Source organism: Pieris brassicae, chromosome 7 (genome assembly GCF_905147105.1).
Source record: "Pieris brassicae chromosome 7, ilPieBrab1.1, whole genome shotgun sequence".
Taxonomy (NCBI): Eukaryota; Metazoa; Arthropoda; class Insecta; order Lepidoptera; family Pieridae; genus Pieris; species Pieris brassicae.
Genome location: NC_059671.1, coordinates 6,310,965 through 6,322,987, shown reverse-complemented (window position 1 = coordinate 6,322,987; position 12,023 = coordinate 6,310,965). Strand labels below are relative to the sequence as shown.

The window sequence follows — 12,023 nt, the reverse complement described above, 5'->3', positions numbered from 1 at the left end:
TGAGTATGAGGCATGAAAATATGTACATAAAGTAAGTAAAGTCATCGTCTATAAATATGTGATTTCCGTTGCTGCTAATTTCTACTGCTTATTATGATATAATTTTTCTCGTAATTTAATATTTAAAATACCCCGATTTATAAACAATTACGTATAATAACACCAATGGCATAGGTCACCTGACCATTTTCATACAAATTCATTTGGTGTTTGTGGTTTAGTCACAAGTCACACTGTGCAAAGTGAGGTTATATCAACGCCCGCTTTTGACATATCACCGTGAGAGAAATGTATAATTGTCAATGTCATTTGTGTATTTGATATTAATTTTCCGAATTGAATTGAATTTTGCAAGACACCTGACACTGGCGAAGTACCTTGTGCCCAGTTGGCACAAATAAAAGCCATAAACAAGAATTAAATTTTCCAAATAATGAATACCAACCATTTGTGTGTATTATAATGTATTATCTTCTTTCATAATCAATAATAATATAAGATGTAATATGTTTATGTACATGTTTTCTTTTGATGTCTTTGTTTATGTTTTTCGCATGTAGTTTCCCAACCTTTTACTAGAAACTGGCATAAAGTTAAAACTATTGCCATAATATAAAAAAAAAATATGTGATCTGTGCTTATTAGTTATTTGTGTTTTGATTTTTACTTGCGAGGTTACGAGGTTATTTAAATTTATGATCTATTAATATTAAATTATGAATTTCTCAGTTATTAAATTAGCTCAGGTAAACTTAATTCAGGTACTTTTAAATATTTGCAGTGTATACGGTAGACCATATTTCAAAACTATATCTCTTACAGAATGCCTCTATTATAACCAAAAATGCTCCTTTATTGGCTTCCCAATTTCATACCTCAACAGCATTATGCAGAGTTGTCTCCGGAAAATACAGAATCACAAAAAGGAGGGACAAACCGCTTACTTACGAAATGGCTAATCCACCACATTATATTGCTCACAGAAAAACTTGGAATTCATGGAATACCTGTGAGTATATTCTTTATACGAGCTGATATACCATTAAGGGATATTTATTTTATTAAACCGCATATAGTGCTTAAACTTTCTATAGTATGTATTGGAGCTAGTATATATTATTAGAGATATTTATTTTATTACTGTAAAGAAAATCAACATTATCAATTTTAATTGGTATTAAAATTTTCGTTATTGCTTTTTAGCTAACTTAAAAGATGGAGTCCGTAGATCAGAGACAGCACTGGAAGATGAATTCATAAGAAGATTTATGAATGGAACCTGGCATGGACTTGTTTGTAGTGAAGTAAGTGTAATAGTTATGCTAGATGTTGTATATTTAAGGTTCAGTCTCTTTGGGTAAGACAGTATGTGTGAAAACATATTGGTTTTAGTTTTGAATAATTCCTAAGCTAGAGCCAAGACAACATCAGTATATATAAATTTTTATTACTGTTTTTGTTTAAGTAAAATGTATCTAATTAAATATATTTTAAATGCCTAGATGTCAGTGATGCAAAATAGTAGAGAACATCATGCATTAAGTATGGGATAGTATTTATTTATAAGCTGTGAAAATGAGAATTAACTTACGGAATATTCAAAATAAAAGTTTTCCAATTGATGGTACCTAAAATATAGTTATGGCAATATGTTATAAAAGTTCTTGCCTTTGCAGATAATCATAAAACGGCAATTTAATCATATTCGTGTAGCTGCCATCATTCGACGAGCTGTCTCACCAACTAAGATGTATTTCTTGCTAGGCTATTCAGAAGAGCTCATGGCAAACTGGTTACAATGCCCTGTTACTCTAGAACTCCAGACAGTTGACAGTTTTAAGGATGTTGTATTTAAATATATATAATTTAGTTTTTAAATGTAAATAGATTGTTTTGCTTTATTTTGGTTTTATTTGATACAAAGTAACAAAATTTTTCTTATCTTTATTGAATCAAGTTGAAGAGTGAAAATCTCTAAAATATTTTTAAAGAACAATTAATTGACACCAAAAACAGGTTCTAGTAAATTTTAAATGCGGTTTTCATTATATTCTGTTTTAGCATTCCATGAATACTTATCTTTTATGGTAGTCAGAACAAAATAAAAGTCATGTCAAAATTCATATTCTCTTATAATTTGATTCATTCAAATATACATAATGTGTCAACAAACAGAGCAGCGAGACGCGGGCCGCGCGGCCGCACACACACACACTCATGCGCTCACGCACACATCCCCACACCGCGAACACTCGAACAGTCGAGCCGCTAAACTTCTGCACATACGCTTTGTACTTTTAATTATTACTGAGGGTACTCTAGTTTGGGTTTTAACACTAAGACAATGAAGGGTACAAAAGCATTGTGAAATCAATATAAAAAGTACAAAACTATGGAGAGAATAAAAATTTAGTCAATAATATTTGTAATAGTATTTTTTTCTCAACTATCACGCAATCACATGTTAAAGGCGATAATACAATTGTATATATACCAATTTAACGCAAGACGTAAATGGAAAATGATAACCTTAACTCTAACATGTACTCATAAGAAATTTGTAGTATGAAGTGGTTTAACTATAAACTAGGCTTCAAATAAAAATTGTAAAGTAGAACATGTCATTATGTTGCTATTCTTGCATTTATAATGTTGAACTCAAATAGAGTACCGTCAGCATCACAACTGAGAGTAGGTATATTACATTCCATTTCATAAGACAATAATAAATTTCACATAAATGCCTATGGTGTTTTCTCTCAGGTATAATTGTATTGTCTATCACAGTGGCGTAAAGCATTTGTCCTTACATACTAGTGAGTTAAACATTGCGATCTTATCATTAAATCACCATAAAACACGTTTTGTAAAGTCGTTAAGGTGCTTCAGAAAATATTTTTTTTATTCATGATATTTCTCTTTTAAAGTCTCATACAGTCTTTTGCATTGAGCTAATTCGATAGGGCCTGTGGAATGTCTGATCCTTCGTATTCGAGGCTAGTGCAAGGCTTATTACCTGGAACGAACGCAGGCTGTGTTCAGTGACTCTATACTTAAATCAGTATTAAGAGATAAAAATTACGAATAGCACTTCCATTCATATTTGTTCCAGAGATTTTACAATTGTATATTAAAAATACTGATATTAAATATAGCGCCATCTAGTTGTTTTTCTATGCATTAACTTCTGTATAGACATAGAGTGCTAAACGTGTTTAACGCCAATGCATCGCAAAATTGATGGCTACAATGAATAAACAGTCATCTGACACAAATAATCCAAATTTACAATACAATAGTCCAATATAAAACAGTTTACACAAATTATTATACATTTTAAAAAATAAATCTCTATTACCTAAATAGGAGGGTAGTCAGACACAGTTTAGACGCCGTAGCCACTTCAGTCCTAACAAAACTGCCAGTGTGCGCAGAAGTCCGAACGGCTGTCATACAACGCTCGTTGTCTAGCATTAATTGTAATCGAAATCACATATTTACAAAATAAATACACAGACTTGAAGGCTCCTTGCGGTATCGAATAGTTAGCATCATTAAAACCCAGTCACGGGGGTAACGGAATTACATACAAAAAAATATTTACATAAAAAAATTATACAATTATGTACACAAAGGTATTCTTCCAATCGGAACAGCGCTAAAGGGGCTCGAGGGTTTTAATGATACATGTCAAAATTTCTTGGAGGGCAACAGTTCGAAACTATAGAGTATAATAAAATGTGCGATACAATCCTATTTCGCTACACCGCTAGATCTATTAAGTAAAATTGTCCATCAAAATTCTATTAAAATAAAGAGATCACGTCTTACTACAAATTAGATTTATAAAGCTCTCGTTTTGCATCGCGTTCAGCGCGTCTGTTTGTTTCTATCAAGCGTCTAGTGATGCGAGCCGTAGTGCCAAACGCTTATTTGATCCCGTAGTGCCAATTTTAATTATTTGTATTTGCTTCACAGTAGGACTGATTAACATTTTCCGTGTATTGTGAAATCTAAGCACGACGCAATAGAGGTGTCCATAAAATCAGTCCTCCGATGAAACTCGCAGTAAATTAAAACCAGAATCGTATATGTTTTTGGTACTATATATTCTAACTCTGACAGTATACATATCCATTATTAGATTCGATTAGCTCACACATAAGGTATATTTTTCAATTGGATTTTACTGTAATGTTTCTGATATTCATAATATCCATTTGACAACTGTCAGTTTTAAAAATGTAGAATTGCCTTTCAAGAAATATCACAAATCAGTAGCAACGTATGCATCTTTTCCTAATCAATCAATTGAATGTGTCCGTTAATAAACCGAATTGAAAACAAATGGGAGGTTTTAACCAATATAACTTTAAACTATTTCACTACAAATTTTGCGATATCACCTTGAATATATATTTTATGTTCAGAATTTACAAAAAAATAGCCTCAAAATAACACCCCATCCCAATTGCAATCATGACGTCATAAATTTACACAATTAGCCAAATCTCATCAACAGGTACGGTGAAGCAGTTAAGGCCTTCATAATATCAGCTTACGCTATCTAATATTTGTCAACGAATAAATGCAATAATAATTACGCGAAATAATTTAAACACAAAACGTAAAAATTGTGTACTCAAAGGCAATAAAAGCCGTTTCAGAAATTATCCTACGACGTATAATATAACATCGCAACGTGTAACTAGACTAAACCATACTTTGTGCATTCACGTAGAACAATCTCAAAAACGGATATACGTCTAAACATTCTATAGTAATTTAGAAAAATCGCAGAATAATCATGATATGACTTTATCTATGTGTACTTAGAAAAATTATACAGCGTAGGTTGTAAAGTTTGTATGATATAAAACTTCATACACGATTATCCTAAAGTAATTCAAATATACCCTTTACATGATTTGGCTCATCGTTAACAATCGAGAGAGTCGCCTTATCACAATCGTGTGTAATATTAAAATTAAATACAACAGCACCTATCGTTTGATATAAATATATGATTAATAAAAAATATTTAAAAATTATATAATTCCGATGGAGAGGACAAAAAATAAGCGTAGATTCAACTATGAAGTGGTCCAATTTTTGATTGTAAAAAGTAAATATAACGTTATTCCGATGTCAACTAACGCTCTACAACGACGCAAGAGATTGACAGATTGCACTCGGGCGCAGAGCACAAATCAGATATCACTAAAAAAAAAAGACTACATCTAATCAATAGATACTGTAAGATACGGGCAGTACAAGTCTCACCAGATCCATCCCTGAGCAAAATTGTCAACCTCCGTCGATGACTAGTTTTCTGACAAACTACTCGAATCGATTCCGATAAGATCACAACCATACAATCAGAGGTTGCATACGACCAATGCACACAGGGGTGTGACCATTTAACTGTTCACACGAATCCCCAATTAAATGGTAACACGCATCCTTCCAAAAATACACCGCGCATTTGTCAAACGGCAAGCGTTCCTGAGATAGCGTGCGCGTACGCACTACACCGCGTCACACATTCACACGTCCATTTGTACTACGCCAGTATGCTACCCGCTATTCTAAATGTACTCGTTCGCTGTCTCTCATTCCCCGAATGACGAAACGACTAAACTAATAAAAATGCATTTACATTGAATTGGGGTTCGAAGCAGTCGTTAGAGCGCTGCAAATACTGAATAGTACGAAAAAAAACTTACAACTAAACAAAATTCAATTCGTGAGTTACTCATGGGATTCCAATCGTCACAATATTTAACCTACTTAGTGCTAAGAGGGGGGGATGAGCGGCAGCGAGCGGTTTAATTGTAAAGAAACGAGACAATACAAAACTCCACTTACAAGAGATTATAAAAATACTAGGAAAAGGGGTTTAAGGAGACCGGAGGGGGATAAAAAGGAGGGGTAATAAAGGTATTTTTAAGTCTCGCTGAGTAGTTTGTTGGTACACAATATGCGACATTAACCTAAGTTTCGCCGCCGGCGAGCATACGCTCGTCTTTGTTCTAAATGCCAACACCGTACCACAGTTAACCTTAACCATATCGGTTAACCTCTGTACCTCAATTAACCATAGCTCACCGTCCACTGCACTACCGACATTAACACACACCCATCGGGGAGACATTGTGGACGAAACACATTCATTCTAAATAAATGGTATGATTGCACCATACAATGAACTTGTTAAATGCGGCAACAAAACCCCGCTTTAAATTGAAAAAAATAAGACTTAGGCCGAAGTTCAACGATTTAACTAGTTAATTTGTTGTCTTAAACAATTATTTCTACGGTTCCAAAGTTGCTAGGAGGTTTGAATAAAAAATATTTTTTAAATATAAGTAATAAAAGTTCTGGGATCTTTATTATACCGTGAAAAACTTATTCAAATTTGTGAAAAATATTATATATTGTCACAATGTCTCCTCGAACACCATCTAGAACTAAACATATTCACATTATTCTAACAATTTACAGTGGAGGAATCATTTTATCACTAATTGGTAAATGGACGTCTGATATTTTCTAAATCCGAGATGAACAGACCTGTCACGGAAACATTTGTAACATCGTTATATTCCTCAACTGTAGGTGGAACTACATTCACGACAATTAATATATAGCTAAAAATTTCATTAACAAGAAGCCGATGCTGCCAAAATATTTTTTTTTTCTAATTGAAAACTATAATTGCACAGACAATAGTCTTAAAGCTAAATATCGATTTTCCATCAATGTACTGAGCATTAAAGAGGCGGGTGTAAATCGCCATGATTGTTGGTTTCCATGGCAACTGGAACCATCTAGTAACTATGGCAACTGAACTTTATAGCTACCATGGTATTTGAATTAAGAATATATAAACTTTCGTTTTGGAAAAAATTTGCTAAAAATTTAATTAATACGAAGCTGATTCTACCGATTTCTTTTCTGATTGGAAACTGTAAGAAGCTAAATATGGATTTTCACTATATTTCACTGAGTGAGACGGATGAAAATCGCCATGTATGACGATCGCCATGGCAACTGGATTTAGAACATGATACAAATCACTCCAACTTTAGAAGAATATTTTAAAAACTTGTTTTGCGAAGAAAAATATAAATTTGAGTATTTCAGAGACAAATGTTAAATTTATACACATACCTAATCGACGCTCTAAGAAATGAATCACTGTATTATGTCTTTTGTATAATTCCGGAGGTACCAAAATGAATTTAGTGATATTAAGTACTTCAAAATGATGTTTACATTCTTATTTTGAAATATACAAGTTATGATTCTGCACATCTACAAACCATTATTACAAATTTCTACTTAATGAGTACTATACATAAAGAAACCTATATTTTGTTCGCTATAAGTGTTTTAGAATAAGGATTTGGATTCTAAATATTGTAAAAAATTCGTCACCCTAGCTGAATGAAGCGGCTATGACAAAATTTATCTAAAGTTGTTTGTTTTCCGGATAATACATTTCTGCGTTGATGTGAAACGTCAAGGAAATATATCCCCAGGATATCTATAGACCGCTTTACGCTATTGTGACGAACTGTCAAGTTCTAGATGTCGATTTTGATTTTCCATATACATAAATTATTTTGTATTATCTGTTCATATTTTGTCGCTTTCTTTCTTGGATAACCGATTTAGGGTGTTCAATTTTTTTATGTTCAACTTGGTTTTTCGGAAGCTGATGATTTTCAGTTTGGTTTCTTGGACCCTTCTGGTTATGAAAAGACTTCTTCTGGGAGGCTACTGCATTGCGGCTCAGTTGGTTTTCATTCCCAACTGCTTTCTTGTCGATCGGTTGGTGAAGAGCTGAATGATGGTCATCCAGTTTACGATTTTTAGCTGAATCTTTCTGGTTGTGAGTCGGTGGCTGTGCTGGATTTTTGTCCAGCTTCTGGTTTTGATTTTTGAAATTGAGGGTAGGATTCCTGTGGATGGCATTGGCGCCATGTGCGGCCGCATGTCGGCGCGTTGCGTGCTACCTGCGTCCAATTAGTCCGTTCGAGTTGGTACTCGCCGTTGGACACATCTCCAGTTCTACTAGTAGAGGGAAATGATCTGGAAACAAAAAATAAGTTTTAAATATTTCCTCGATTTTTTTTTTAAATTACAAAATATTGTTAGCTAATCATTCAGATGCTAGTTCCCACCCTAGGGACGTCTCTGTGTTGTGGTGACCAGATACTCTAACGTGGTTTATATATATATACGTGAAACAATACAAAACATTTAATGACTACTCTATAAAACAATTTTTATCTAAAAAAAAATCAAAATATTATGTAACTCAACTCGTACCATAAAAATGGAAAATTGTAGTAGTCGTACTTATTGGCATTCAATTTTCAAAAATGAAAGAAGGCTTCTGTTTAGTTAGAAAAACGCTCGTTAGAATGTAAAATACACGTCATTTTTATTTTCTAGATTTTCATTAATAATAATAATAAAGCCCGTTTATTTGCAATATTTACAACTGTTATTAGATTTGTTATATATATTGTTTTCCTTATTACCGGTAAAGGCCTCCTCGAGTTTTATCAAAATATCCATGGTTTTCGTTGTCCATTCGCTTCCTGATTTTCATGAATCCGTTATTAAAATTAAATTTACTTTAAAATACCTTTTAATTCATTTTCCGAACATTAACTTGTCACTCTCTTAAATACCAAATACTGCACAGATTATAAACGGGACTTCGTGAAGCAATATCCCCATGCAAATGATACAGATATAAAAGTTATAAATTACCTGAGGGTATGTGCGGATGCGGACAGCCGACGACTTTGTGTTCGCGGAACCAGTCCTGCGACAGAGGCCCCAGAAGACCCAGAGGGGTCATCGACTGCTTACTATAGAAGATATAGTCGATGATGCCTTTGAAGTCATACCTGCAATTTATATTATTAGCACTTAACATCGCAACCAAGACTAAGAGATAAACTGAAAGATATGTGAGGGATATATTTTCTAAGCCAAATTAATCGTATTTTGTATGTGTATATATATATATATATATATATATATATATATATATATAATTGCTATAAGCCTTAATGTGGATTTATCCTTGAAGAAAGGGAAGAATATTAAATAAATACATTTAGAAAACGTAGTCTTTAGTTTAGAATGTTGTAATAAAAACACAAATTTAGGTCAAACTTATCGATTATGATAAACTGATGTTGATATTATTAAACCATGACTGTGTTTAAACAGTAACGAGTGTGTACCTGGTATTAACGCCGCCGTACTCTCTTTTTGAAATTGAGGCTCAAAATCAATGTGAATATATAAGAATATACCATGGGGTATAGACATCTACTTCAACTAAAGAGTTTACGCGCCTCCTTGCAAAAGATAATAACATATGAAAACTCCTTGGTGAAATAAACTGAATATACTTTTTTATATTCTGTGTAAAGCATACGTCATCACACACGTATGTCATTATAGAATCGAGCGTTATTTAAATATACGATAGGCCTCTATTTACAAAAAAATAATTTGCTATATTTTATGAAGTAAATAATTAAACAAGTTATGATTTTAAACAGCTATAACTTTTTCGTCAAACTGTCCTTTGACTCCTAGACTTGTAAAAAATACATTATTTGTCACTCACGTGTAATTAGTGTAGGGCATGATGTCCTCGCTGTAGGCGGAAGCGAGTTTGAAGTTGTGCGTGAACTCGTGATCTGAACCCGGCATACGGCGGAGATAATTCGCGTAGGCTAACGCTTTGAAGTCGCGGTGGTCGGCGGATACACGCCCTGCCGAGAGGAACTCGACTACACCTGGAATTATTGGAAAATGTTTTAACTTCTTAAAGCTTTATTGATTAAAATTTCGAACGGGGAATATTAGGTTACATTGGGTCTTGTTCCCATGAGAATGTAAGTGCGTGCTCCAATACACCATGCCTCGTGGTGATTGACGACAAATCTTTGTTTTTAATTTATTTTATTATTATTAATTACTTAAGATGCCTTGTGGACCATGGTTGCAGCTCCTTACAAACGTTGTGTAAAACTTGGCGCTTAAAAAGAGTGGCGGATTTATTGCCAGTTCTTCTCTTTCGTTCTACGCCCTTGATTTGAGAACTACCTTTCTGTCTTTGACGTTCATAAGTGTACATTGTGTTACATATATGAATAAATGATTTTGAATTTTCTGTAGTCTAACTATCTAGAGGCCTATGTTTTGGTGTTTTATATACTCACTAACCAAACCCAACTAAATCAGATTCATAACAATATGACACACGGACCTGTTGTATTATAATTCAAAATTTATATAAAAAATTAACATTAATTAAAATTGTGTTTATACGCTTTTCATTGTCAATAATTTAAAATGTTTATTATTTCTGCTAAGTGAGATTCACGAATGTGACAATCCCCTGCCAGGTCTCTACGCTTACGCTCTTACACAACTTTTAACCTTCCAGCTCCCAGAACCAACATTGGGTTCCGCGAGCCTCTCACACGATATGTTCTGATTTAGATAATGTCAATAATCGACCCCCTTTTGGCACTCCTGTACTGCTTCATTTAAAAATAATAAAACAACTGTTAATGTCATAATCCTTGTATCTTTCTTCTTTATTATAGCTACAGGTATGTTTGCCGTTGTCCGGTTTTATAAATATTGTGCTGTCATGTTTTGTTTTGCTTTGCTCTGTATCACATTTTTTTATTAGCGAAACTTTTTGTGGATACATCCAATGTGTTTATTTTATGTCTTAACTTTTTTATTGTATAGATATATCTGTTTTGTTTGAAAATAAATACATTTCTTTAATTACACCGTTTTAAAATACATTTTTAAAGGAAGATACGAATTACTGCAATTATATCATCTACGGAATATGTCTATCTTATCTATGTATAATAGATCTGTGTTTAGAGTTTTTTTTCGATAATTAATTTATCAAGTTGGTTGAAGTATTATGTAACAAATATGGGGGGAGGGGACTTCTAAAACGTTATGATGCGGGGATATATAATAACGCATTATTGTTAATATTATTTTCTATTGTCCAGTACTTAACACCACATAACGGAAGTCTTAGGTATAAATAGTTACTGGGCGATCACAAAACATTTTACCATTGAGTACATAAAATGTTATTACATGTGACAATATGTGACGTAATACTTGAACGGCCATATATATATATATATGTATACAAACCACTATCAGGTAGCGAATTAAAATCTCCGCACAACAACAGTTGAACGTTGTCCTTCTGTCCGGTCAATCGCAGCGTACGCGCAGAATCATCCAAAATCGATCTCAGTTCATTGCTCAGCATCATTGTTTGTATCAACTTCACATCGCAAAACTCAGGGTCCCAGTGAATGTGAGCCGTGCATACTAGGATTGGCTGCGAAAGCGCCGACGTCTCCGTTGGTAGACCTAGAGTGTCACATGCTTTGTATATTGAACACAAAAAACTGTAAGCCAATATTAGTGGGTGTGTGTACTGTTTCGCAGCGCCAATTATCTTTTTTTAGAAAAGCAGTTGTCCAGTCCAGTCCAGTCTTTCGTGCCTTCCAAAATGAAAAATAAATTGTGTCACTAGAAACTGAACACACGAACTCCGACTTGTGCCATGCCATGTCCTTTACCAGCTCAATGCGGGGATTATGGTCCATATGCCTTTCATACCAAAACATTTATGTTTCCCCGCTAACCAAACCTAGGACCTTCAAATTGTATTGGATAAAAGTCAAAATCTGATTATATTGCTTTGCAAATAGTACATATTTTATTTGACTCGTAATTTCGGGAAAAAAAAGTTGTAAAAATAGTCTGTCTTCCGAACCGAAACAGTTTGAATCTCTAACATTCTAATATCCATAAAACCACTCGTAATCACTACGAGTCGTCATACCCTTTTGTATAAGCGCATTTAACAGAGAAGAATCTCTAGATAAGAATTTCTATACGATAATTTTCGAGCCATATTGTATACGACTGCC

The 12,023-nt window shown here is 33.7% G+C and overlaps 2 protein-coding genes across 4 annotated transcripts in view; one reads left to right on the top strand and one right to left on the bottom strand.

Moving 5' to 3' along the window:
- The first annotated feature begins 624 nt into the window (after positions 1-624).
- Positions 625-1,901, top strand: LOC123711964 (28S ribosomal protein S24, mitochondrial). 2 transcript variants are annotated; one of them, XM_045664845.1, is made up of 4 exons: positions 625-746; positions 823-1,009; positions 1,204-1,304; positions 1,677-1,901. In XM_045664845.1, the coding sequence occupies exons 1-4, from the start codon at positions 717-719 to the stop codon at positions 1,863-1,865; spliced, it is 507 nt and encodes a 168-aa protein (XP_045520801.1). In that variant the 5' UTR covers positions 625-716; the 3' UTR covers positions 1,866-1,901. The 2 variants fall into 2 exon arrangements, with proteins under 2 accessions (XP_045520801.1, XP_045520800.1); XM_045664844.1 differs by having other exon boundaries at positions 643-761.
- Positions 1,902-7,314: 5,413 nt separating this feature from the next.
- The window catches only part of LOC123712065 (CCR4-NOT transcription complex subunit 6), a 153,450-nt gene continuing 148,741 nt past the window's right edge, over positions 7,315-12,023 (bottom strand). For both annotated transcript variants that reach the window (XM_045665003.1, XM_045665004.1), the window contains exons 9-12: positions 11,233-11,457; positions 9,662-9,833; positions 8,788-8,927; positions 7,315-8,097 (exon numbers count right to left, since the gene is read on the bottom strand). In XM_045665003.1, coding sequence (XP_045520959.1) covers positions 8,018-8,097; positions 8,788-8,927; positions 9,662-9,833; positions 11,233-11,457 — 617 coding nt within the window. In that variant the 3' untranslated portion in view covers positions 7,315-8,017. The remainder of the gene's footprint in view (positions 8,098-8,787; positions 8,928-9,661; positions 9,834-11,232; positions 11,458-12,023) is intronic.